At 50.4% G+C, this 27,533-nt stretch overlaps 1 protein-coding gene across 1 annotated transcript in view; it reads left to right on the top strand.

Moving 5' to 3' along the window:
• The window catches only part of MAPKAPK2 (MAPK activated protein kinase 2), a 42,807-nt gene extending 15,963 nt beyond the window's left edge, over positions 1 to 26,844 (top strand). The window contains exons 2-10 of the mRNA XM_008154174.3: positions 21,697 to 21,836; positions 21,981 to 22,045; positions 22,255 to 22,334; positions 22,767 to 22,893; positions 23,491 to 23,566; positions 23,958 to 24,082; positions 24,215 to 24,300; positions 24,414 to 24,494; positions 25,274 to 26,844. Coding sequence (XP_008152396.1) covers positions 21,697 to 21,836; positions 21,981 to 22,045; positions 22,255 to 22,334; positions 22,767 to 22,893; positions 23,491 to 23,566; positions 23,958 to 24,082; positions 24,215 to 24,300; positions 24,414 to 24,494; positions 25,274 to 25,417 — 924 coding nt within the window. The 3' untranslated portion in view covers positions 25,418 to 26,844. The remainder of the gene's footprint in view (positions 1 to 21,696; positions 21,837 to 21,980; positions 22,046 to 22,254; positions 22,335 to 22,766; positions 22,894 to 23,490; positions 23,567 to 23,957; positions 24,083 to 24,214; positions 24,301 to 24,413; positions 24,495 to 25,273) is intronic.
• The last annotated feature ends 689 nt before the right edge of the window (positions 26,845 to 27,533 follow it).

Below are 27,533 nucleotides of genomic sequence, written 5' to 3'. Positions count from 1 at the left end.
CCTAACTGGCTTTCTCATCCTAATGGTGTTGATACTCGCTGTATGACTGCCATGCATGTGGCTTCAGTCACTCCCATGTCCTCTCCTGCTAGACTCTGAGCTCCTGAGGCCAAGGACTGGCTTGCTGGGATCTCCCGGTGCCAGTGCAGGGCTGGGTGCTCAGCTGGGGTGCAGCGCCTGCCCACAGGAGTGGGTCAGTGTCCCTCTTGTTTGCCCGCTTTGGGACTCTGATGAGACTGCCACAGGGGCATGGGAGCCCCTTTCCAGCACCAGCATTGTATCCGCAGTGGCCTCAGCCTCATCAGCTCTGATGAGAAAGTGACGAGAAAAGTGCTGTTTAGCAGCTGATAATTAACAAGCAGGCCTGGGGCCTTGGCTGCCGCAGAGGCAAACTGGTGTTTAAACAATAAAGTTTTTAAAATCAAGAATTAAAGTGTCAGCTTCAGAAGCAGCTACATTCAAACCCAACCTGCCCTTCCCCCAGTTAGAGGCGGTAAGAGGGATAATGAGCGAAAGCAAAGGATTCTCTGGCCTTGAGGGTCCAGGGGAAGAGGCTGGGAGGTGGGGAGCCAGGGCCGGGAAAGAGACTTGTGCTTCTGTCTCTGGGGTGGGACCTGGGGCTGCCTGGGGGTTGGGGAGGTGGCTTCCCTGGACAGGACTGTCCATGGTCCCTTTCACTCCCAGTTTCTATAGGGTGACTAATTTTTGCCAGGTGGACAAGAAGAGAAATTTAGTAGGAGTAAACGCGGCTGTTTCCCAAGGTGGTAAAGCACACAGTTTGTATGCAGCGATGAATAGAGGTAGTTGGGTGCTGCCTGGTGGAATGTCATCTTGTTTTCTTCCGATGCAGCTGGGGTGGGAGGAGAGCTGACATCTGGCCTCCTCCCCTCCTAGGTCAGAACCAGAGCACAAGGAATTCCCCAGCCTTTGGTGGTGCCCGGACGCTAACCACAGCCTCCCTCTCTGCTGAAGGTGTTCTAAGAAATCTAACTGGGTGCCAGGAACCAGCCGTGGCTGCAGAGCAAGGGCAGCTGCGAGAGAGGCAGAGACTTCCTGTGGGGGCCCGCCCCTGCTCACTGCAGAGGTCAGCGGGGGACACCCTTCCAGAGTCCGCTTCATTCCCAAAGACTAGGAGGCCCGTGGTAGGAAAACAGGCTGCCGAAGGGTCTTCCCCAAGTACACCCCGCGCACGCCTCTTTCCAACCCCAAAGTAAAGGTCAGTCTGAGAAACAATTTTTTTTGGAGGTGGAGGCCTACTCTCCGCTCTAAGAGACCTGAGATATGTAGCTTGAATATGAAAACCCTGGACCCTGGGAAATGTTGACCATCGATGCCGTGCCTGAGTGTCATTGCTACCTGCCCACTGGCGTCTGGCCCTGATGGAGGAGGGTTGAGTGAGAGTCTTCGCTGGTCAAGCTTGGTCAGCCTGTTATTCCTCTTAGGTTCTCCGTTGGAATTAGTGGTACTGGTGCCCGAGCTCACTCAGACCTTGTGTGACATTTATGGTGGTGACCTCTCACCGACCACAGGTGTGTACATCGACTGCGGTCACCCATACCCTTATGGCCAAATGCAAAACACTGGGGAAGGCTAGGGGGAGACTTGATGAGGGAATGAAACCAGCTGGCTCCTCTGGGACAGAACCCTTGTCCTTGGGGACATAGCACAGGTGATTCACAGCCGAGGTTGGCTCGAGTGTGTGTGCAGAGGTTGAGTATCTTGCATGAAGTTCCGATGGTCCTTGCAGAAACTTCACTCCGGTTGATTTGAATGGTGAAGATACCACCAGTGTGTGTGTGTGTGCTCATGAACCTGCTCATTCATCTTTTCACTGAAAGCTTATTGAGGGGAAAAGTATTTCTTATTTGCTCCAAATGGTAGAAGAGCAATGTACCGAGAGTTGGTGAACATGGAGGAAAGAGCCACCCATTTCTCCAGACACTGATGGGGAAGGAGGGAGTCTAGGAATGTGTTGGTGGAATGCCCGTTCTGAGATGCTCTGTGATCAGGTAAATCTGGGAAACATTCTGTAGTGCACTTTAGCATTTTAAAGGCTCTGAGAAGTCCTGTAGTAAAAGAATCTATTTGACTTTGTATAACCTAGTGCTTGTGGCATATACAGGACCCCTTTTTTGGCTTATCACTTGTTAACATCCTACAGAATAGGTCTGAGAAATGGCAGTACAATCCCCCTGCTCTGGAAGAACTGTCCAGTGGTTCAGAGAATTCACCTGACTACAGGTCAACACAGGTTTGAGAGGCTTAAAAGAGAGGGTGTGTGTGTGTGTGTGTGTGTGTGTGTGTGTGTGTGTGTGTGTGTGTGTGTGTAAATGCTGGGGGGTGTGGCAGAGAAGGGCCCTGGCAGGTGGCTTCTATTGAAGTGGGCCCTGGCTGCATCCCTCTGGCTTTGTGCTTCTGCAGGAGGCTTTTGTCCTGACTTGAACATACTGAATAATACTGAATAGCAGCTACATCTGTCGTGCCTGGGACGCGGCAGTTTGCAGCGTGGGGGGTGAACAAGCAGTGAGCGGCACCCCTGCTTGAGGCCCAGGCTACTGAGAGCTCCCCAGTGTCGGAGAAGGGAGGGGCTGGTGATCCCAAGGGCAGCTGCTCGCTAATCCTGGCAGTGGAGGGGAGCAAGATTTAGCTCCCTTATCTCTGCATTCCCCTGTCCAGTGGGGGAGATGTGTTGGACCTGGAGGTGGCAGCCAGGAGGAAACAGGTGGGCTGGGTGTTTTCTCCCTTCTTCCCCACCCAGAGGGCCTCTGGAGGGAGGGTGGACCCGGGTGGAAAGGCGCTTGGCTCTCCATCACTCAGGGAATGGAGAGGAAGGTATTTGCTGCTCTATAGAGTGGGCTTCCTAAAGTTTGTGGAGTTTTAAAATTTGAGAATTCTGGGTAGAATTGTTGTCAGGCCATTGGAGACGGGAGGTGGGTGTGGACGATTGGTCCCCCAGATGGCCAGCTCCCTGAGAAAGGCCTGGGAGGGCCCACCGGCTCCTTCACTTGGAGCAAGCTCAGGCCCAGGGAATCCCCGAGCCTGTTGCAGGCCTCAAGCCCTCCCGGCACAGCTGTGGCAGGAGGTCATGGTGATTTCTAAGGAAATTGGCCACTGGGGAACACATGAGAATGTGGTTGGGAATCAGCCACGCTCGCTGGGGAGCACACACTTCCAGTGTGAGCAGACATCAGTGTCATTAAAACACGCCCAGGATTTCCTATCTTTGTACGAGTGCATGTATGTATGTTTTGCTACGCGGCCTTTTCTCTTTTGACCTTCCCAAAGGGAGGGGTATTAGTCTGTCCTCAGGAACTAGGGTGAGATGTCTGTCACCTCCCAGCTCCTCTGGCTTCTCTCTGCCTTCCCTCAGCCTCAGGCCCCGCAGCCGGTGCCTCTCAGATGGGAGAGGAGAACCCCCCATCCCTCCGATCGTTGCCTGGGTCAGTAGAAAGGGCAGATCCCGGCTTCAGTCCTCCAGTTCCCCTTGAGCAGGAAGTCTGGGTGGACCAGGCTTTGGTTTGGGAAGCAGTGGTATTATTAGCTGCTGCTGCCAACTGGGGCTATGTTTGCAGACTCCCAGGCTCCAGCGTCCCGGGAGGGACCAGCAGCTCTGACCCCTGAGGACTTGCTGTGGCCCCCGGGGCGGGGAGCCCTTGCCAGGAAGCTCTGAGCTCCCTGAGGTGGGTGTTGGGGAAGGGTGGAGGGGGACCTGGAGTCGGGGAGGACAGGGATGACTCCCTCCTTCCCCATCAGCCGGGGATGCATCACCACTGCCGGGAGTGCATTCAGGACACTTGTAGACAAGTCGGCCATTCTGGGAATTCTTTGTTACCAAAGGGTGGGGCTTTATTCCCCCCCCCCCCCCCCCCCCCCCCCCCCGCCAGAGAATGGCGGGAAGGAAGTTCTGCCAGCAGTTGCTTTTGGTTTGTGAGGTAATGGTCTTTGGTTTGAAAAACATACATATTCCTTTCCCCTTTAAGATCTGAGGACAGGAGCCCTAGACTCTTGAGTGGGTGAGGCAGAGAAAGAGAGGATGGTTACAGGTACTGAAATGTAGGAGGGGCTCCCCAGGGCTCCCGGGGTCTCCAGGGCTTTTCCAAGGAATCTGCGTGGTCTACTCAGGGGCCTGGGTTTTAGCCCTCACGGTGTCACTGCCCAGCTGTGGACCCTTGGCAAGCGTCCTACACTCCCTGAACCTTGGTTTCCACGTGCCTAAAATGAGGGTCATGTTGGACCCATCTTAGATTGCAACTTTAAAGGTGATCTAATATACAGAAGGGCTACCTATAATAATAAAAATGTAGTATGCTAATTAGACTGGATGTCCTTCCGGACAACCTTCCGAACAAAGCCGGGGCTGCGAGGGAAGCCCGGGTCCCAGGTGCCTGCTGGTGGCTGGAGAGAAGTCCGGGTCCCGGGTGCCAGAGGGAAGCCGGTGCTGGTGGGGGGAAGGAAGGCCTACTCTTGCATGAATTTCGTGCATTGGGCCTCTAGTAGAATATATAAAAGCTAAACAAAATTTAAAATTAAATTTATTGAAGTAACATTGGTTAATAACATTATACATTTCAGGGGTACAACATTATAATTCCATATAACAATTCCATTATTGAATAAAGGGATTTACCCTCTCTTCACCCCTTCTTCTCTGGTAACCACCATTCTGTTGTCTGTATCTATGAGTTTGTTTTTTGAAAACTAAGCAAATTTCAAGGTTATATTACTTACCCAGGGAGAGAGAATGATGTCGAAGAATTTAGAGTTGGAAGAAACCTTAGACCTTAGGTGGTCTAGGGCAGTGGTCGGCAAACGGCGGCTCGCGAGCCACATGCGGCTCTTTGGCCCCTTGAGTGTGACTCTTCCACAAAATACCATGGCCTGGGCGAGTCTATTTTGAAGAAGTGGCATTAGAAGAAGTTTAAGTTTAAAAAATTTGGCTCTCAAAAGAAATTTCAATCGTTGTACTGTTGATATTTGGCTCTATTGACTAATGAGTTTGCCGACCCCTGGTCTAGGCATATGTTAGATTTTTCCAGAGGAGGGGGCAGCGGAAGTGGCTTGTCTGCAGGTATTTGGCAAGTTAACTGCAGAATGGGCATTAGAACCGGGTCGGCCCGCTTTCTGGCATATCCTTCTATCGCTTGCTGTACTCTAGGATGCATGTCCCTTGGGGTAGAGAACTACAGAGTAGATAGATTAGAGTACAGAAAGACTGACAGTTTGCATGCAATACAGTTTAAATTATCCATGCCATTGAGGGTGGGGGAGGAAAGATAGTGGAGTAGATAATATAAAAATTATTGAAATTGGACTTTTCAAAATATGATTGCATTTTTAACCTCCTTAGTTCTCTTGGGCTTCCATAATGTTCTGTGTCCCAGAAACCTGCTGTGTGTTGGGGGAGGATACTTCTGCTCATTGATTCAGTGTTTGCTGCTCTATAGAGTGGGTAATCCACACGCAGACACTCGAGAGCTAGCTGTACCCAGGCCCTTTCTTTGAAGACATACTGACACAACAGCAAGCTCCGTGCCTTGTGTGTAGGACACTGGCTGGAGCTCGCTGAAGCTGGAACTGCATCTCTGCATCCTTTGGCTCTTGTCTGGAAATGTGGTTTGCACAGATGCAGTGAGTGTAGACTGTCAGAGCTGGAAAGCTCTTTAAGGATCCTTTAAACTGGTGCCTTCAGTCCAGGGGAAGGTACCAAGGCCAGAGAGGGGCGGAGACTTGTTCTGGGTACGGAGTAGGATAGTGATGGAGCAGGTCCCATGGGAACAAGAACTACAACCACAAAGGTCTGAGCACCAACCTCACATGTGCTCCATCCTGGCTAAAATCGCCTGTTGCCAGGTCAGCCAGGCCTCATGCAGCTTGCAGTTCTGCCCTGGAGAGCCTGCTGTATTGGCCGAGACGGTCCGTCTTCATCCCCTTGCCCTCCTCCCGTGACCTCCCAGCCACCTCCTCTTTTCCTTGTGCTCCCTACTGGCTGTTACTCCCCTCGTACTTCCCCTTCTTTATTATAAAACACGTCAGATATGCAGCAAACTTGAAAGCCTTGTGTGGTGAACACTCATATACCAACCACCCAGATTCTGCCATTAACATTTTCCTCACCTTGCTTTGTCACATCTTGCTCCATCTTTCCATCTCCCTATTCAGTTATCAGCATATCTTATTTTGGGGGTGTAAGTTGCCGACATCAGTACACTTCACCCCTAAACATTTCATTGTGCATAGATTTTAATTAGAATTCAATATTTGTTCATGCATTTTTGTATGTGTGGTAAGATTTATATAAAGTGAAATGCTCAAGTTTTAAGTGTATCTTTTATGAGTTCTGATAAATGCTTCCATCTGTGCAACCCAAACCTCTGCCAAGATATAGAATAGATATTTTTATTACCCTCGTAAGCTCCCCCATGCTCCTTCCCAGGCAATCACAGTTCGGTGTTTTTTCACCATAGATTAGTTTGACTTTTTCTGGAATGTCATATAAATGAATTAATCAGTATTAACTCTTCTATGTAAGAGCCATCCACAAGGTTCCCTGTATTGGTAGTTTGCTTCTTTTTATACCGAGTAGGATTCTGTTGTATGGATATGATATAATTTGCTTGTCCATTTTCCTGTTGATGGATAGTTGGAGTATTTCCAACTTTCGGCTATGACGAATAAAGCTCCGATGAACATTCTTGCACAAGTCTCTGTGGACATAATGTTTTTATTTCTCTTGGGTCAATACCTAGAAGTGGGATCGGTGGGTCAAAGGAGACTGTTACTTCTTGTTCTCGACTCTCTGCCCTGCTACCCTCTCGAATTCTGGACCCAAGATTGTGTTAGAAAGTGCCTACTGCTCACCTGGACTATGCTCTTACTCAGTGTAGGAGTTCCTGGAGAGCGCACCTGACAGCCTCTGCTGGAATGTTCCCAGGAGTAGAGAGCTCTCCCTTCCAGGCCCCTGCTCCTGGGACCAGCTCCTTGTAATCTGTACGGTGGGGACCCAGATAGGACAAGTCTGAGTGAGCCCTCTTCTCTCTGACAATCCTGTAGAATTTCAGGACTGTTACTACATCTCGGCGGGAATTACTCCTTCAGGGTTTTTCTTCTTCAAGCTAATTGTCCCAGTTTATCGAACCCTTCCTCATGTGACACGATTCTCAGACCTCCTACATCCTGGTCATGATCCTTTGGAATTTTTCAAACGTATTGCCCACAAGTGAGCACTGGATTCTAGATGTGGTCTGAGAGCATGGTTGGGTCTGGACTCCTATCTTGATCCAGGTACTTGGTCTGTCAGGGAGTTGAAGGTGATGAGAACTTTTTGGCAGCCATATCCTGGCGTTAGTGAGTTAATGTTTGTAAAAAAAAAAATACTACAAGTCTGAGGTGGTATTAAGATACTTATTCAGCTTGAAGTCATCTAGAGCCTTTAATATTAATAGCATTTATTGCATTAATTAATAAATAATAGCAATATTATTTACTTATATTTACCATGACCTCACTTAATCTTTGCCATCACCTTATGAGAAAAGTGCTATTAAAAATAACTTAATGTAAACGGTTTGGTTTAAAATAGGGCTTGTCAGCTTCGGCACTGTTGACATTTTGGACCAGATAATTCTTTGTTGTGGCGGATTGTCTTGTGCTTTTTAGGAATTAGCAGCATCCCTGGCCTCTACTCAGCAGACCCTAGTTACACCCCTTTCCAGGCCCCCAAGTTGCAACAATCAAAAATGTCTCCAGACTGTGAGGGAAAGTCATCTCAGGCTGAGAACCATTCCTAAGATGTAAACCTTAGCCTGGCCAGCGTGGCTCAGTGGTTGAGCATTTACCTATGAACCAGGAGGTCACAGTTGGATTCCTGGTCAGGGCACATGCCCAGGTTGTGGGCTTGATCCCCAGTGGGGAGTGTACAGGAGGCAGCCGATCAATGATTCTCTTTCATCATAGATTTTCTGTCTCTTCCTCTCTGGAGTCAATAAAAATATATTAAAAAATAAAAGATGTAAACCTTAGTGAAAAGAATTTAAGTAATACAGCTCTTCCCACTGTTATTCTTTAGTGGATGTACTTGTGTATTATGTCCTTTGTACAGACAGTCCTTGCTTTTTGTGGTTCCAATATGCATGAATTTCAGTCGTCACAGTTTAGTTGCATAGCCCCAGTCCCTCAACATCATGGCATAAAGTCCCGCTGCCATGGTATATTACTCCACTGATTGCTTGGAGTACAAACTTTGCTGCTGGCTCTTCAGTCCACAAATCTCCATGTACATACAGATGTTTGGGATGACCAGTGACCATTCATGTCCCTTCTTTCAGAGTCTGCCGGTGGGCCACTCCCCATATGCTCTTGACTTCATATATAGACAGCAAAGTGTGCAGCTGTGCTGCCTCCTTGTCTCCCAATGGTAAACTCATGTGACATTTTATAAAATCAGATAATCAAAAGAGGGACTCGGACAAAAAGATGAAGCGTCAGCCAAGAAATGAAAAGTGGTAATGCTGTAAGTGAAATTTGAACTGAGCATAAATGGAATTATAGAATAAATAACTGATTGTAGGTCTGTTGACATTGCCACCATTCAAAACTATACGTATATGCCGCCCTGGCCGGTGTGGCTCAGTTGGTTAAGCGTCTTCCGTGTACTGAAAGGTCACTGGTTTGATTCCCAGTCAGGGCACATACTCAGGTTTCGGACTCGATCCCCAGTTGGGGTATGTGCAGGAGGCAGCTGATCGATGTCTCTCTCTCTCTCTCTCTCCTCCTCTCTCTCTCTCTCTCCTCTCTCTCCCTCTCTCTCCCTCTCTACCTCTCCTTCCCCCTCCCTCCCTCTCTCTCCTTTCCCCTCCCTCCCTCTCCCTCTAAAATCAATAATAAAAAAATATTTTAAAAAGAAAGACTACGTATGCAGCCAGAGGAGCTCAGTGAAGGCAAACTCATTGACTTGAGTGGTTGTGACGGGAAAGATGAAGTAATCCCAGAGGAAGTGACACTGGGAAAAAACTTCATGTTGAGGACACTCTTGGAGGTTATTTTGCAACATTGAAAGTGCAAAGGAGGAAACGTTGGAAACTGATCCAAACTGAGAAAGGAGTGCGACCATTTGCAGACACAGAAATGATGCTCCGTCTGCATCGCAGGTGGCAAGGCAGGTGCTATTCACACTGGATAAGGTTTTTACAAAGAAATAAAACTCATTCCCAGTGTCTCTAATATTTTTTTTATTACAATGTACTAAATAAATGTTAGTTTTACTATTCATTTATCTTCATTTATAACAGACAGTAAGAAAGTTTTTAATGTTTTGGCAATAATTTTTCAAGGTCATGGAACAATGTTATTTTTCCTTATTAGATCACCAGGGCAATAAAAACATTAAAAAAAAAAGAATATAGTTTTTTGGAGAAATTTTGATCTCAGTATATATAGATCTACCTCATTCTTTTTTATAATTGCATATTATTCTATGCACCATTATGGATATACCATAATTTACTTAACCCTTTTCTAGTAATGGACATTGAGTTTATCTCCACTTTCCTCCCCATTTGAAAGACTGCTGAAGTGAATGTCTCTGACAGATACTATCATTAGCCCCATTTCATGCATGAAGACAGTGATGAGAAAGTGAAATACTTGCCTAAGGTCAGGCAGTTACTAAGCTTAGAGCTGGTATTTGAACTTGAGACGGTCTAATTCCAGGCCCTTGCTTTTAACCACAATGATTTACAGCTCGTCTTTTCTTAGAAGTATCTTTTAACAACAAAACAACAGCAGCGAAAAATAGTAGTAGAGTTTATTGAGCTAGGCACAATTCTAATTGCAAATCCATTATTATTATTATTATTATTATTATTATTATTATTATTATTATTAGCTAAAGAACAATCCTGTGAAGTAGGCACTGGTATCTCTGTGTTATCCTGGAGGAAACTGGAGGTCTAAGAAGGTGAGGGCACTTCAGGTTCCCACGGTGAGTTCATCGGAGGAACTGGGACTCAACAGACGCCCCGGCTGCAGGACCTTTGCTCTCACTCACCCACTGTGTGACCTGGATCTGACTTAAGAAAGGTCTTTCATCACAAGCTCTTGTAGATTATCTTTTTGAACCTAACATATGACCTTGTTTTGGGTTAGTTATAGCCCACGTTTTCACTCGCTGGAGTTTTTTTTTTTAGTCACTTGCAAGTTTGATTAGCTTGCTATTCACTCTGCCTTCAACCAACTTGTTGGTTAACTTTAGGCAAAGCCAAGGGTGACATTTCTTGGTTTGTCACTGGAGGTTTTCTCTGGGTTTAGCCAACAAGCACATATTGAGTATGTCATGATGCCATGTTCAGGCCTGGGATTGGTAATCAAAAAGTGAGTAAGACAGTTCCAGCCTCCAAGGGGCACAGTCTGTCCAGCAGGGGGAGGAACAGTCTTGTGAATATACTCGTGAGTGCCAAAGTAGGCGTTTAACAAGAGTCTCGTGCGAGGCGAGAGGACCGAGGGGCTGACTCTGCCTGGAAGTGGTCAGGGAGGCTTCACAGAGGAGGTGACATTGCACTGGTTCTTGAAGGATGCAAAGACTGGGCTTGTTTGAGGACCCGAAGTCCAGTGTAGCTTAAGTAGAGGGTATGTGTTGGGAGGTGAAGGCAGAGATATTATGGTGGGGGCTAAGGAAGACCACATGAAGGAATTTGGGTTTTATCCTGTTAGCCAATGGATGTGTTTAAGGAAGAAAATGTCCTACTCAGATTTTCCTTTAGGTAGTTGGCCCAGGATGTATTGGAGCAGATTAAGTGCCATCTAGAAACCAGTTAGAAAATGCACAAGAGCAAAGGGACCCAAGCGAGTGGCAGCAAGGCAGAAAAGGGGAGACGGCATGTGAGATCTTTCCAAGATTGCTTCAGTGGGTGTGGGAGGGAGAGAGGCTGAGGATGACTACTTCAAGATTTATATCTGACAGCCTGGCTAGATGGTGATGTCATTGTCAGTAACCGAGGCTCGGGAGCAAGTGAGAGGGAGCAGTGAGTTCAATTTGGTACATGTTCAGCCTGTCCTAGATCCATTAAATAACGCATTGTTATTGGTCATTTGTAACAATTGCAAGTATTATCGAAATGCTTTGTCCTCACACCCCCTTTTTCTTTGTCATCTGAAAGGTCTGGCAGGAGACTTGATTTACTTTTATAGACGTCAAAGCCCCAGTGGACCCGACCTTTGGTCTATAACTTAGTAACCCTGCTAAAAACGGTAATCAGCCTAGTTTGCGTGGCTTCGCAGGGAACCCAGGCGAGGTCATGATGGTCCAATTGGTGATGGTCCAATTGATGATCTGTTCTAGAGCTTTGCCAGAGGCACATGTGAAGTTGAGCAGTCCTTATCAGCAATTCTTTTTACATATTGTTCCTGTTTCCTTGGCTAAGCCGGGACCTCCCTGAATGCCCAGGTGTTTAGTCTAGTGCCTGAAGCACAGTGAGTGCTGAGGAAACACATGCTGCCAACAAGCAGGGCATTGCCCAGCTCAGAACCAGCCGTGGTTCTGGACTCACCTGCAGGCTCTTCCTGTGATTCTTCCAAGATCGGCCTCTTTTAACTCAGTCGTCCTTAGGCGATTCTAAGTTGGTCCCCCTTGGATTTGAGGTTTCCCTTGAATGTGTGTGTACATGTGCAGCTTGTTCCAGTCTGAAGAGCCTTCTCCTTCATGGATAAAAAGAATGGCACATATCGGAGGTGAACATGCCCCCAAACCTGTCCCCGTGCGGGGCCGACTTCCTCCCTGGTTCTTTCAGCTCTGCATATAGGTTTAAGGCGCTCTTCCTGTAGTTCCTGCATTTTTACAAGCTCTGCTCATTCTGTTTCATGAGCCACTCTCTTTGGGTCTGTCCTGGTTATGGGCAGTTTGCTCATGTCTTTGGATGCATCCTTTAACATCTGAGCTCATCAGAGCTGCCTGTGCTGTGGCCTTGCCATCTGGAGATGTCTGCTTCTGGTTTCTTTTCTTTCTTTTTCTGCTTCTGGTTTCTTTTTCGGGATTATGTGCTTTAGATGATCACAATCCACGTGTTAAAGATCAGGGCATATTTTTCAAAATGCATTCCCTTTTGGGATTTCCCTGTTCATCTGTTTCTTTGTGTCAACATCTGGAAGTTTAGGCTAACAATTGTTTTTGTCCCCAGGTTTTTTCTTCCCTCCTTTGAACTGTAATATGACAAGGTTACTTCCTATTGTGGTATTCTTATTATTGTTTTTGCTAACTAAAGTTATTTTATTTTTGTGGTTTTTTGTTATTGTTGTTGTTTTTTTTTTTTTACACAATTGACTAGACTTTGCTCCCTGGTCAAAATTTGGTTTAGGGTTGTAGTTCCCTTCCTTGCATCATTGGCTGTGTGAGAGGTGAACTCTTAGTAAAGCTAGGCAAGAATTTATCCAGTGCCCTGCTCTGAGCAGGAAAAGACTGACATCTCTTTCTCAGATGTCACGCTGGGCAGCTCTGTCATGTGTCTGGCCCTTTTTTGCTGACTGTGTAGGAAAGATCGGTTTATATCTTTTCCTGACCATGTATTATTCTACCGTATGTTACTACTTATGGTTCTTTTTCCTTCTGTCCTCCCTCGGCTATCCTTCACTCTTAGGCGAGTGGAACTGTGGAATTATTTTCAGGGGAGGTGGGTATGCATCTGTGAGTGTGTGTCTGTGTGTGTGTGTGTGTGTGTGTGTGTATACTGCCCTCTTGATTTATACGACCCTTCTCTTCTTCCACTTCCTCACCTCCCATTAGATATGTTGATTAGGTATACTTGTCAGGAATCTTATTCCTTAAGTTGGGGTGATGAAGATGAGATGGCATTTGTCATTCCCAATTAAAAATTTACATTTGCTTTTATCAGTTGTACGGGGTCAAATTGATGGAGGCTGTGTAGGCCAGAAGCAATGTTCCTGACCCCCCCCCCCTACTTAATTTCTCTTGGTAGTTTCTCCATCTCTGGATTTTCAAAAGTCATACCTAGATACTACAAAGCATGTGGCATTTTTCTTCCTGCCACTCAGGTTGTCGCTTAAAGCCAGCTGGAGAGTTCAGGGTGTTTCCTTCTTCCCCCATCTTCCCTGGGGAAGCGATGCCTCGGATGCTGTCGCAGGCCTCGCCCGTAACTTTGTTCTGATGTGCAGTCTGCCCTTTTCGTCTTCTGCACTGAGCTCTGTGCTGGGCTGACAGATTCACAGGTAACTGGGGAGAGGCCAGTGAAGAGCGCAGGCAGGGGAGACATGGAGGAGCATGGGACAGGGCAACAGTAAACTGACGTTAGCAGCCCAGGGTTTGGCAAAGCCTCCTTTGTAGTGAGAACAAAAGGAAAGAACTTGGAGGTTAGAGTCTGAACTGGGTGTGAGGCTTGGCCCTGTCACTTTCCAGCAGGTGGCCTTGGGCAGGTAACTTCGCTGGGCTTGGTGGTCACACCTGTAAGTGGAGCCAGCAGTCGACTGTTTCAGAGAGTCCTTAGGAGGCTTGCATACCACTTATTTGCTATATATAAACTGCACCAGACACATGCGGTGCAGAATGCACGAAAATTCCTCTTTCTCTTTCGAAGTCATAATCATCTGCGAGAAGGAACGGAACTGTCTGTGTGCTCCAATCTTTCAGTTTCCCACCCCAGATTCGGGAGTGCCCACACCCGCTGTGTTCGGTGCTCACGGCCATGTACGCCAGGAGTGGTGATTTGGACCTTGGGCCAGCTTTTTATCATATTTTGGTTGAATTCTCCAGGAAGATGGCCAGCCTTTACATCAACTGAGTTTCCCTCATACTTAGAGTTCACCAGGCCCCTCTTCCTGTGGCCAGCGTGGGATTCCCCGTCCCCGCTCACCTCCTTCTCTACGGGAAGGTTGGCTTGCTTTGGGGGACATGTAACTGTGTCACTGTCAGGTCAGCGGTCAAATTAAGGCCTGAGGCAAGCTGCCTGTTAGAATGTAAACCCTTGACTTAATTAAAAATGCATGCAGATGGTAAATATTTAAACAAAAGAAAGATCTAAAATGAAAAGAAAACGGAAAAAAGATAAATATAATCTTCTCTCTAGTATCTGCTGTACCCTAGTGGTTAACACTGTTAACATATTTTTTGGGGGTAAATTCCTCTGGAAGAATTTTAAGCATCCACAAGTCCATGTATCTTTCCTCCTTCTGCCTTAAAAAACGAGCAAAACAGCGATGACAATGAAAACACCCAAATGGGATTGCATTTTATATTCTGTTTGGTATTTTATTTTGGAAATTAAAAGAAAAACACCAAACAGGAAATTGTCAGCTATCTTACCACCATTTATCATTAATCACTGCTTAACCTGTTGGTGTCTTTCTGATTATACCTTAAAAGTCAGTGACGTAATGTGTATGCAGTTCCATTAAAAAAAAATTAGAAATTAGGGTGAAGCTCAAGTGTGTCCTGTTCTCTGTCTGCTTGCCCTTCCTTAGCACCCCTTCTCCCCGGGCTGGGCGGCCTCCCTCCCCCCGGCCGCCATCCATCCCACCAGCTCCTTAGGGGCAGGGGGGTGTTTCCAGTTCCCCTTTTGCCATTAAAATTACTTAGGAACACACCTGTAGGGTGATTTCCTAGCTGGGTAGGTGCTGGGTCCACGGTTTGAACATCTACAGTTTTGATATATATGACCAAACTCCTCTAAAAATTTATTTCCCTACTGATTATATGAGAGAGTGCCTTTCCTTCCCAAATCTTTGCATAAACCCAGGAGCTTTATTTTGTTATGTTTTTGGTCAAACATTTTGAAATCTTGCCATTCTGGTGAAATTGCGATCATTGTCTTTACAAACATTCTCTTGTAATGAGTTGCATCAAGTATCTTCCGTTTGGCCATCTGTGTTTCTTTGTCTTTGAAATAAGAATTCTTTGCTCATTTTTATTTTGGATTCTTAATCTTGTACAGTTGATTTGCCGGAGTTAAGTTAGCCTCTTACCCATCATGTGTTGCAAACATTTAAAAAGTATTGTCATTGACAGGGTGAATTTTAAAGCTCTGGCCTGTCCTGTGTAGGCACCCCGGGAAGGTCCTGGAGATTGAGGGCGGGGACCACAGGAAGGGTTTGCTCGTCTTCTGGACAGCGTGGCGTGGTTGTTTTAAGGCTTTTGGAACTGGTTTTCCTGTTGTAAGTTTTAGCTTTGTTTTGGGTGGGGATTCCCCCCTCCCCCATCACATGAATGAAAGTCAGTAGCAAGTAGAGGCTTTTACCTTCCAATCAAATGTTTGGGGATGTGTGCAACAGGAGGGACCCCCATGATGTACTTCTGTGTATCTTCTAAGGTTAAACAAATCTGTGAGATTTATATTTAGACCAGTTTCTAGGGGAGGACCATCAGTTGCTCCTCACTGAGCTTTGCAAGGTTCCGGAATGGGGGGGCATACTCTCACCCCCAGTAGGTGTGAAGGGAAATCGTCATTTCAACCAAGACTTCCCTGTTTGTCATCTCCGGTGTTCCTGAGCTGGGCTGCATGAAAAGGGACTGTGACACGGCTCCCGGCCTTCGGGCAGCTCTGTAATTTGGGGAATGAGACTCCCCACCACCAGCGCTGACTTGGTGGCAGCTCTCTATTTCCTTTGCAGCACAAAGCACAATGTGCAATTAAAAAAAACCAACACAAAAAACACACCCCCTTGTTTATTGTGTACCTCGTGCATTAAAATGTAAGTCCCCTGAGGGCACAGGCCTTCCTGTCATGTTCTCGGTTATATCCCAGCACCTCCCACACCAGCGTGTGGCACGTACTCCAGGTTTTGCTGAGGAATGGCCTTCTGGGAAGGTGAGATCGAGCACTGCGTGTGCTGTGTCTCCTCCCCATGTCCCTCCCTGGCTCCAGGTCCAGGGATGGAGGCAGAGGTGATAAGTGATGTAAGGACATTGTGTCCTGGTCTGCAGCCTTGTGAGCTCACACCTCCCTTTTCACTAGTACAGGGCTGTGGGGGACCCAGCTTCCCAGGGGGTAGGCTGAAAGATCTTCGAGATTGAACAGCTGCACTCAGTTCTCCTTATCACCTCCCCTGGGCCTGAGCTGCGTTCTTGCTCAAGACTCTGAGATTCTAGGTCCATAGACTTGGTGGGGCTGAGTCACGTGGCAGAGCTGCCTGGCAGCCCCGAGCGGCTCCCTGGCCATATAGGGGTGTGGATGACAGCCTCCGATTAAAATTTGGAGAGCTAAGCTTCTTTGCTTCTTTAAAAAGTATATGTACTAATTATAAATCACCATTAAATAAAGATATAATACCATTAACATTTTACTGAGTATGAATGCTCTTCCTGTTATAGACACACATACTATGTATATCTATGTGCATATATATGCACAGATATAAATAAATATACATAGAGGACTGTACTGTACATACGGCTTTGTAACTTGCTCTTCCGCTTACTATCAGATACTTTCTGATAAATCAATTTAAGGAAATTATAGGTTGGAACTTGTGCTGCAAAAGAAAAAAATAGACAATGACAATGATGGTGCCTGACAAGCTAATAGAGACTTAGGAATCCATTTCTAGTAAATATTCTGAAGCCTCACCTGAAAGATGACAGATTGATAGATAAATCTCTTGCTATTGCTGGGCACTCAACTTGTCAGCCGAACAGCTATTGGGACACACACACACACACCCACACACACACACACACACCCTTAAAGCTTCACCTATGATTAGTACCTTTAGTATCTGAGGGTAAAATTCTAACAGTAATTTCAAGATCCAAGGTTTGCATTTTAAGGCCTATGTCCATTTCAGCCCCCACTTTCGGCTGTTGTACCACAGCCCTGGACAGATTTGTGCCCTTTGCCTTGCCATGGGTGGGCAGGAGGCTCTGGGAGCAGTGAGAGTGGAGTTCATATTCCAGCCCTGCCACAGACTACTGGCTGAAAGGCCTGGAACTAATCGCTTAGTGCTTCTGAGCCTGAGTTTTGCTATTTATAAAATAGGACGCTTCCTCTTAGGGTGGGTGTGAGGATGGCTGTGAGGGCTCCCCATTCCAACTACTTACACCCCAGTAACCCAGAGCGCTCCCGGGAGCAGGCTCCCTGCTCCTCTGGCTCTGAGGCTGCTAACGTCCGGCTGCTCTGTGCTGAGGTTGCGCCATCGCACGTGCAGCACGCCTCCTTCTCAATCCTTTCTTCTACCTGGAGAAGCACCCAGGTCAGCCTCGGCCCTCTCCATGTGGGGCAGGTTGGGGGATGGCGCCTGCTAACCTACTGGGAGGTCAGAGGCTGTCTTGTGCAAGGAGCCCCGCACACCTACAACACAGCGCCTGATGGACTTTTGCATCCCTCTTGGCACCGGGCCAGTCTTGGGAAGGGAGGGCTTCCTCCCTCGGTACATTACAGCCCCCCCCCCCCCCCAGCTGTCCAGTTTAGGTGGCACAGGGAGGGAGCAGGAGAGCTCAGGGCTAGGATGCCAAAGCCTGCTTCCCTCCCGGTGTTCTGGGTCCCCCGCTCTGCCCAGTGCTAACACCCTAAAAGAGGTGGGCAGGAGTGGGATTCCAACTCCCCACCCCAATGGGACTCTAATAGTGGGGGAAGCAGAGGGGAGGGGGGTTCAGAATAACCATCGCAGACACTAGTGCAGTGCTTACCGTGTGTCAGGAACCATTCTTAGTGACTCACACAATACGTGTGTGTTAATTGATTTAATGTGGATGGGTACTGTTGCTGCCCTGTTTGACAGATAGGAAACTGAGGCACAAAGGGATGAACGTGGTGGTGGAGCTTGTGAAGAGGGTGCTCCCTTGGGGCCTGGCTTCTTCCTCCGTCCTCATGTCTGCCTCGCTGGTGAGCAGGCCTCAGGCCCGGCCTGTTTCTTCTCTTTGCCCTGGCTCTGCTCCAGTCTTTCCATGTGAACGCAGGCGGGGAAATTGGTGGGGAGATAAGGGGGACCGTCCTGCCTCCCTCCAGGTTCTGGCAAAGACAGAAAGGCAGGGGGCAATATTTTGGGAGAGCTCCCATATCTCCATTATTGCCACCCTCACCCTAGAGGTCCCCCAGTAACGGACTCTGTGGCTGCTCCCTGGCCCCTGCCACGCTGGCAGGTGGGCTTGCGGCCTGGCCCATGCAGCACAAGGCAGCAATCGCGCCTGCAGTGCAAGAGAACTTCGGTCGCAAACGTGGAGGGAGGAGGAAGTCACCAGATCTGTTCCAGGTTTAGCCTGGGCTTAAAATACTTCACAGGCCCTTCCAGGCATTCCTTGCCTCAGAGCCTGTGTGGCTTTTTAGTGGGAAGACACTTTTTCCCTTCAGATTCAGGCCCGCAGGGCTGTAGTCCTCGCCCCGGGCCGCCTGTGTCCTTTTTCACGCCCAGGGACGGAACCTTCCCTAGGTCCTCTTGGCTTCTGGTTGAACCTGCCACCGCATCTCTGCTGGCTGCCGTGTTAACACCTCGGGAATCCTGTTTTCTCTCCTCTCTCTTCTCTCTGGCAGAGCTCAGGCTCCTCCCCGCTGTTCTTTACTTAGCCCTGTACTCCAGATGAGCACATGCTTGATTTCCTCTCTCCAGGCTCTCTGCACGCCGCAGCTGTCCACCAAGCCTCTTTGGCTCTTCCTGGCTCTGCCCTGACGTCAGCCAGCCTGCCCTCCTGACTGCTCTGAAGGTCTCGCTTTCATTGCTTGCGTTGGTTTTCATATCCATTCAGGGACTTCTGATAAGCATGTGCCTGGATGTCAGTTACCAGTCTTCATGGGAAATTTTTGTTCTATTTCTCTGAGAATTGAGAAGCGCTGCTCTTTCCACAATGTACTTCTTTTGTTAAATTGAATCCAGTTTGACAGATGAGGACACCCTTTTCAGAAACGTGGGTTGGCTTCCCTGACACAAGCTGGGAAGTGCAGACCTGGGACGCCAGATGTGTGTGATTCCAAGGCCAGGTGTTACATACGAGGTCCATCCAGCTCCTCTGCGGCTGAAGAAATGTGTGTCAGCCTGGGGATGGAATGTGCTGGTGCCACATTTGCTAACGTGTCTAAGGCAGGAGGAAAGGAACTTGGAGTGTGTGCTCCGATTTCAGGAGGGGCTGAGGGGCGTGCTCTTGGGTTTGGTCTTGTTGCTTCTTCCCTTAGCACAGCTCTGGTTGGTTAGAGCTTGGAGCTGGTTCCAGGTGGTGGTCACCAGGCTGCAGACAGAAACCTAGCCTGCAGTCCTGCTGATGACTTGTGCTCCGACCTGGAGGCCCCTGAGGCAGCTATGTTGTGGGCTCAGGGATGAGTGCCTGAGAACAACACACTCTTAGAGGCAGTATTGCATTAGTTGCTTGCAATGGCTCTAGGAGGCAGGGGGCCAGGTAGGGATTAGCCCCCCTAATTTACAGATGTGAAACAGACATAGAAAGGTAAGGACCTCTGCAAGGCTATGATGCAACCAGAAATTGATCCATGACCTCATATTGCCTCTGAGTAATTGGACAACTTTGTTTCTTCTTCTTCGAGCCTTAATTCCTATGTGCCTGTAGGGGGCGATAGAGGTCTTTCCCGGTTGGCTGCTCTGAAAACTATTGCTCCTGAATCCTTTGAACTTCTCAGTCTTACAGCACATTACCTCAGTGGGTTATAAGTATTTTCTGCCTACCTTCCTGGTGCGTCCCCACCCCCCACCCGAGTTCTTTCAGTTCCGGAGCCTTCTATTTGATCTTGATATCCAGCGTAATGTGTGGCCCATAGTAGGAGCTCACTGAACGCTTGTGGAATTGTTACATGCTCATAAAATCCGCCAGTGCCTCCTCCTACTCCCCATAGAGCTCGGGAAAGGAAAATACACTTTTTTTCCTGGTCCATCCAAATGAATGAAGTTGAGGGTGCAGAACCCAGGACCTGTGCAGTGTCCTCATATGGCCACTAGGTGACAGTGTGACCCCATGGGGCCCTTGCCTCTTGCCTGCTCAAGACTGAATTAACTGGGCACCTGTTGCCTCTGCAGTCAGTCTGCAGTTGGCAGTCTGAGACTGATAAGTCTCGGCCTCCATCTCTTCTCTAAAAGTCGCGTAGTGTACTGCAGTACAAAAGGCATGGGCTTTGCAATCCACCAGTCCTGGATTCCAACCCTGGCTCTGCCTTTCCCCGAATCTGAGCCTGGGGCACAGTTTTCTCAGCCTCGGTTTCTCATCTTGTAACATGGCAATTACTGTAAAATTAGAAAAGGCCGAGCATACCATGGACCACAGCATAGATGAGTGCTAGTTTATTGTTGGAAATTCCGTGTTTGCCTTTCAGTGCCCCCTCTAATCCGCTCCATCTTGGCCATCTGATCCTCCTTACCAAGCTTCACCCACTTTCCAGCAGGTGCCTTAGCTCGCCCACCCAGCCCAGCTCCGCTCCCTCCTGGTCAGCCCTGATTCCCGCTGTTTTTCTCTGCTGTCAGCCTTCCCTTCTGCCTGTCCATTTCCTACTCAGCCCGACTGCCTCCTCACACCCCAGCCCTCTAAATGCCCAGAGAAGTTGGGTGTGTACTGTAGCGCTAATCTTGACTTCCCACAGTTGGTAAGTCTGCGAGGGTCCTTATCTTAATTATTTTGGCATCTGCACTGTGCACTTGGCAGACATTCTGTAATGAGAATGATGACTCCTGTTACTGAGCACATGCCAGGCACTCTGCTAGTCATTGTGCAGAATTTTTTCACTTAATCCTTACAACAGATTTATCCCCATTTATAAAGGGATGCATCAGGATGTCTCTTGCCACAAAGAAGCCATGAGGGACGTGTGGTGGTATCAGCAAGGACCCAGGCAGTTGCCATCTCTCCTGGGTGTCTTCCTCAGTGTGTGGGTTCATCCTCTTAGGCTGTTCCCCTATGGCACCAAGGTGACTGCCTCGGTCCCAGGTGCCATATGTGGGAGAGGTGACGTACGATCCCTGTGCTCCCTTTAAGAGGCCTCTCAGCAGATTTCCTACAAAGTTCATGGCGGACATCAGGTCTTAGGCTTATTCCCAAGCCAGTCACTTAGTGAAGGGCCTGGACGTAAGGAGACTGGCTTGGACTAGTCAAGGTTCAGCCCCTGAGATTCATGAGACGCATGTGGGGTCCAGGCTCCTTTAATGCCCCTGGCCACCTGGTCCATGGAAGAGGAGGGGGTGTGAATGGGGCTTGGTGGGGTAAATAACTTGCTCAAGGTTGCAGACCTCATAGGAACCTAGATTCTCAATAAATTGCGCTGACTCCGAGGCCGCCTGTTGGTTGAATGAAGTGAACCACAGGTAGAAAGAACTTGCTCAGGATTTGGTGTGCTGGGTTTGAGGGATCGTGGCGGTACCTTTGCTTATAAATTCTTGAGTCTCTCCAGATTGGATTGGGCTTCCTGTCTGTCTTGCTCCCATGCCTTCTCTATCCCCGTCTCAGTGCCTCGCGGCTGCCTGCCTCCTGCAATAGACTCTATGCCTTTAGTTGGGTAGACTGTCAAGGCCCCCAGGGATCATTTGGGGTTTCTTTTAGAGCAGATAAGGGAGCTAAAAAGCCCCAAGTCAGGATTTAGAAGAAGGAGCTGCCAGGGAAAATGCCAAGGAGACTGGCTGGGTAGGGGGTCAGTAGTAGTGGGGAGTTTAGGGCACATTGGTGGGGATGCCAGCCGGCATATGGGCAGGGCCTGGGAATAGGCCCATGTGGGGCAGCAGCCAGCTGCCCCCTCCTGAGACAGTGCAGTTAATCGGGCGGCTGTTGGCTTGTAGATGCTGCAGGACTGCCCCAAGGCCCGGCGCGAGGTGGAGCTGCACTGGCGGGCCTCCCAGTGCCCACACATCGTGCGGATTGTGGACGTCTATGAGAATCTGTACGCGGGGAGGAAGTGCCTGCTCATCGTCATGGAGTGGTGAGCAGCCTGCGGCTCTGTTCCTGGCCCCGCCTCCCACTCCCTGCCCAGGCCCCGCACGGATTTGTCGGGGGTCGGGGGGTGATGGAGAGTGGTGCGGGGGGGGGGGGGTGTTCCCGAGATCTGACCATGGCTTTGTTTCAGCTTGGATGGTGGAGAACTCTTCAGCCGAATCCAGGACCGAGGAGACCAGGCATTCACAGAAAGAGGTAGAAAGGGTCTGTTGCGGGACAGGCCTCGGGCAGGCAGGGCAGCGGGGACTGAAGGGGACCTTCTGCAGTGCCTGCCCTCGGTGAGGCCTGCTGAGGCTCCCGCCTCCTCCAGCTCGCTGCCAGGGCTGCCGTCCTCCGCTGAGCCCGGGTGGCTGAGTTTCAACCCTAATGACACACCGTGTGACTTTCTTTCCTCTCCTCCACAGAAGCTTCAGAAATCATGAAGAGCATCGGTGAGGCCATTCAGTATTTGCACTCAATCAACATTGCTCATCGGGATGTCAAGGTACCAGCTGTTCATCACCCTGCCCTCTCCCCGCTCAGCTGCTGCTGAGCGCCCACGGAAGGGTTGCCAGAGTCGTCCGCCCCCTTGCTGCCTGGTTCCTGACGGCAGGGTGGGGCAGGGTGCTATTCTCTGCTCCACAGAGCCTGCCCTCTCTGGGCAAACCCCCAAACCCAGTCGGAAGCCCTGTGGTCCTCGGTCAGCGCGGCACAGCCTCACCTGTGGTTTCTCTGCCCTGTGGGATGTTCTGCTGGTTCTCTTCATGAGCCTCTGTCTCCAAGCCCTGGGAAGGCAGGGAGCTGGTCACAGCTGATGGTGTGCAGATCATTGGGGCCCGACAGATGGCTGTGGAGAAGGAAGGAGGGAAGTCATCTTTACCCTTTTGGTCTCCGATAGCCTCAGACAGGATTGCTATTTCTCTGCCTCTCTCTGTAGCCCGAGAATCTCTTATACACCTCCAAAAGGCCCAATGCCATCCTGAAACTCACCGATTTTGGCTTTGCCAAGGAAACCACCAGCCACAACTCGTTGACCACTCCTTGTTATACGCCTTACTATGTGGGTAAGTCCAGGGGAGGCCAGGCTCGTCCTTCCCCTGACCTTCTGTCGAACCCTCCTCTTCCGGCCTTGGAGCCCCAGGCCCCAGGAGAGGCGTGTCCTCTGGCCCTGTGTGGCGCTGGTTCCGTGTGACCTGAGTGGAGTAGGGCTCGTCAGAAATGGGCTGTGATTGGGGTGTCCTAGGACACTATCTGAGGTCGAGGCAGGGTTTTGTGCACAGGGGCACTTTCCCGAGAGGAGCTGTCATCTCCATCAGATGCCCAGGGGTCTGGCGCCCAGATTTGGCTCTGGGGCCCAGCTGACTGGCACAGGATAAACTCTCAAATGTGTTTGTCAAAGTAAATGGACATCGTGCGTCTGAAAGGCTCTTGCCAAGAATTATCTTAAGATTCTAGTCCTAAGTTCCACTGGGAGGAGGGTCTTTGCTCTCCTCCTTCAGCTCCGGGGCTGGGTTACGGCTGTTCCCCTCTCACCCCCAGCTACAGTCCCATCATGATGGGCTGATGGGCTGGGCTGGGCTGGGAGCATCATCCACAGAGAAACTGGGGTAGATCCGCGTGTCCCAGGGCCAGGCCCATCCACCCTGACCTTTGGTTTGCAGCTCCAGAAGTGCTGGGACCCGAGAAGTATGACAAGTCCTGTGATATGTGGTCCTTGGGTGTCATCATGTACATCCTGTGAGTGTGCCGGGGAGGGACCCTGCGGTCGGGGCGGGGCCAAGGAGGGAGGAAGCCTGTTCCTCTCTGGGTAGAGAGGAAGAGGTGAGGGTTAGCATTCCCCTTCTGGATGGGGATCCCCTGGGAATCTCCTGCATGCCCCCTCCCCCCCCCATGCTAGTGGATCTGAGAGCTAAGTGATGAGTATAAACTAGCCGGTGGGCAGGGAAATGTGTGGGTTAGGTAGTTAGTATGTAGGAATCAGGGGTCCTGAATTTCTGTATCGTGTCTGAATCAACGCGTCCCCGTTTCCCCGTGACCTTTACAAGAAGTCTGTTTCTCACTCTGTTCCTGGTGCAGGGCCCCTAAATAACACCAGCTCTGTCCCCCTCTTCTGCTTCCCTCGGCTCAGGCTGTGTGGGTACCCACCCTTCTATTCCAACCATGGCCTTGCCATCTCTCCGGGCATGAAGACTCGCATCCGAATGGGCCAGTATGAGTTTCCCAACCCAGAGTGGTCAGAAGTATCAGAGGAAGGTAAGGAGCCCGTGTGTGTGTGTGTGTGTGTGTGTGTGTGTGCGCGCGTGCGCGCACACGCACATGCTGTGGGGCGGAGCAGGAGAGGGAGCGGGGCCCTGAGCTGTCTGTGTCCCTGTGTCACCCCCACAGTGAAGATGCTCATCCGGAACCTGCTGAAGACAGAGCCCACTCAGAGAATGACCATCACGGAGTTCATGAACCACCCCTGGATCATGGTGAGCCTGGCAGCCGGAGAGACCTGGCTCTTTGGGGACTGTCCCTGGGGGCAGGGCTCAGCCAGGACTCTGCCCAGCCCAGGTCTCACTTGGACCCTGTTCTCTCCCCTCAGCAATCAACAAAGGTCCCTCAAACCCCACTGCACACCAGCCGGGTCCTGAAGGAGGACAAGGAGCGGTGGGAGGATGTCAAGGTGAGGGAACCACGGGTCGAGGGCACGGGGTGCCTGGTGGTGCTGGCCGGGGAGGATTTGGTTCTGCATTCTCTCACCCAGAGGGTTCTGTTACAACAAGAACAGCGAGTCTGAGCCACTTCCCCAACCAGGTTGGGGCAGAGGAGTCTCTGTTCCGGTCTAAACTCGGGGGGCTGTTTCCTACAAGCTCTCTATTCCCTGGGTCTCTAAAAGGACCTCAGAGGTACTGTCTTCTCATTTTGCAGATGAGGAAACAGGCCCAGAGAGGGGAATGAGCTGTTCAAGGTCACACAGCTAATGACTGGCCGGGGCAGACCAGGCCCAGGTCTCCTGACTCCTTGGCCAGTGCTCTTCCTGCCTTCCTGCAGGGTCACTGGAGGGCTCTCGGAGAGCGGCAGCAGCGGTGGCGACTCAGATGACCAGGGCTGAGGCCGCTTTTGGTCCTGAACCCACTAGCCAGCCTGCCGCTTCTCTCTCTGCTCTGGTTGCCCTCATCCTGCCTTTATTTGTTTTTGTAAATATATTTTTATTGATTTCAGAGAGGAAGGGAGAGGGAGAGAGATAGAAACATCAGTGATGAGAGAGAATCACCCATCAGCTGCCTCCTGCACGCTCCCCACTGGGGATCGAGCCTCAGCCCAGGCATGTGCTCTGACCGGGATTTGACCCGTGGCCTCCTGGTTCATAGGTCGATGCTCTACCACTGAGCCACACGAGCCAGGCTCACTGTGCCTTTGCTATGTCTCTCACATCTGTGTTGGTGGAACCCTTCCCCCCAGGAGGAGATGACCAGTGCCTTGGCCACCATGCGTGTCGACTACGAGCAGATCAAGATAAAAAAGATAGAAGATGCCTCCAACCCTCTGCTCCTGAAGAGGCGGAAGAAGGCTCGGGCCCTGGAGGCTGCGGCCCTCGCTCACTGACCGCTCAGCCGTCCTTCTCCGCTGGAGGACAAGCAATAACTCTCGGCCTGAATCTGTTTTTTAAATGAAGACACAGACTGCCCACCGCTCGCGGAGCCCGGAACCTCACGAGAGGCTGACTCCTGCCTTCGGCTCTGGCCGCCCGGAGGGAGGGGCCGGGGTCTGGAGGGCGTGCAGAGGAGGGAGCAGATGCTCTTGAACCTGTGCTCAGTCTGCAGTTTTATCAGTGATTTGACTTAGGATTTTTATGAAACTTCTTTTATTGCCCTTTCCCCTCTCCCCCTCTCCCCCAATCCCCTTCCTCTTGTTAAAGGGTATTTGTGGAAACTGTTGTAGGGAGTGTCCCTGTGTCGTCCCATCTGCCCCGTTTCCCCACTACAGCCTCAGCTCCCCGCTGGCCGAGGCGCCTGGCGCTCAAGGCCATGGAGGTCTGGGGCCAGGATGCCACCACCTCCTACTGGATCCCTCGACATCACCAGTGTGCCAGACGGATAGGAGTGAGTGTGTGCGTGCATGTGTGTGTGTGTGCGTGCCTGTGCGTGTGTGCCTAGGACTGCGCGTTTGTGGGGCCAGGGGCAGGCAGGGCTGCATAGGGAGGGGCCCTGCTGTGGCTCAGGAACCTTCCCTCCTTGGGCCTGCCCGCCCCTCTCGTGGTGCACCTGCCGCGGGGCCTGGAAGCCTGAACAGACTCGGAGCCGGGCCTGCGTGCCTCTCTGTTAGCTGGTCCGGGAGGTGGAGAGGAGTGACAGCACTGGCCGAAATCAGGAAGACTGGACCCCCCCCCACCCCCCACTTAGTGCTGGTCCTTGTCCTCTGAGGCGCTCATCTACCGAGTAACCTCTGCTTCCCCGTCCTGCCTTTGTTCGCCCATTGCTGCTTTTTCTTACATGTTTAGCCATCTCTCAGCTCACCGGGGTGAACCTGGGCACTTTGTACGGGACACAGCGTCTGCGCTTTGCCCTGGGCCCTGGCGTTGGGCAAAGGCAGCAACCACCCTTGTGGCCTCCCACACATTTCCATTGTGTGGCCTAGTGGGTGGGGGGTCTTCACACCAAAGATGCCCCGACTCTGCCCTACCCATTAGCCACTCCCCCCCCCCCCCCCAAACAGCTTGGCTTCGTTTGTCCAGGCCAGTCAGGGGTGGGGGAGGCCCTCCCCCAGTATTACTGAAGCGTGGGGAGAGGTCCTCGGTGCCACAGTCCCTTGGGGTGGGGTGGCAGGAATACTTCAGTTTTCATCTCCCTCAGGGCAGGGGGGGCACTCAGGTCTTCTCTGCCCTGGGGAGGGCTCCAGGGCTCCAGTGCCTGCAGCGCCTCCGTGTCTGATGGTGTGTCCAGCACTTAGATTGTTGTAAACTGTCGTTTTGTATGAGCGGAACTGTCTTTACTAAACAGATTTAATAGTTGAAAGGTTTTCTTTCTCTTCTTTCATGGGCCGTAGCCCTTGAGCCCCCACCTCTCCTCTTCCCACATGTGGAGAGTGGTTCTATGGGCTGGGAGTCCTGGGAGAGGAGGGGAAGGGAGGGGAGGGGAAGGAATAGGAAGAGAGGGGAGAAGACTGGACTGGAGGGGACAGGAGGGGAGGAGCGGACGAGGAGAGGAGGGCCTCCTGGGCGAGCAGCAGCCAGCGCCTGCCCTGTCGAGGCCTGGCCAGGTTTGAGGCCCCTGGTACAGGGGTATTAATGCTGCTCTCCTTTGGAGCAGGGTGGAGATGTCAATAAGAGTTGGGGAGTCCATGCCTTTTTGCCAAATACTGAATCAGGAGTCAAGTTGCTTCTTGGCACATGATTCTTTCATCACCTATTTAGCCACAGCCAGACATTGGCACCCTCAGCCTAGCCAGGCCGACTGGCGTGGGGGTCTAGGGAGAAGAGGGTGAGTGATAGTAATTTGGTTCAAATCCTCAGAAAGAGACCAGGGGGGCAGGTGGCTGTAGTTCCTGGGGGTTCCAGCAGAGGGCGATAGGGGTCAGGCAGAAACAGGTCAGAGCTGGAAGAGGCCTCAGGGTTCTTGTGACCCATTCCTCTCAGTTCACAGATAAAAACGTGAGGTCCAGAGTGGGATATGAGATCACATGATGACTTGGGGTATGGCAGGGCCACACAGCTCCATCCCAG

This window comes from Eptesicus fuscus, chromosome 22 (genome assembly GCF_027574615.1).
Source record: "Eptesicus fuscus isolate TK198812 chromosome 22, DD_ASM_mEF_20220401, whole genome shotgun sequence".
NCBI lineage: Eukaryota > Metazoa > Chordata > Mammalia > Chiroptera > Vespertilionidae > Eptesicus > Eptesicus fuscus.
This window is presented reverse-complemented; position numbering and strand designations above follow the sequence as displayed.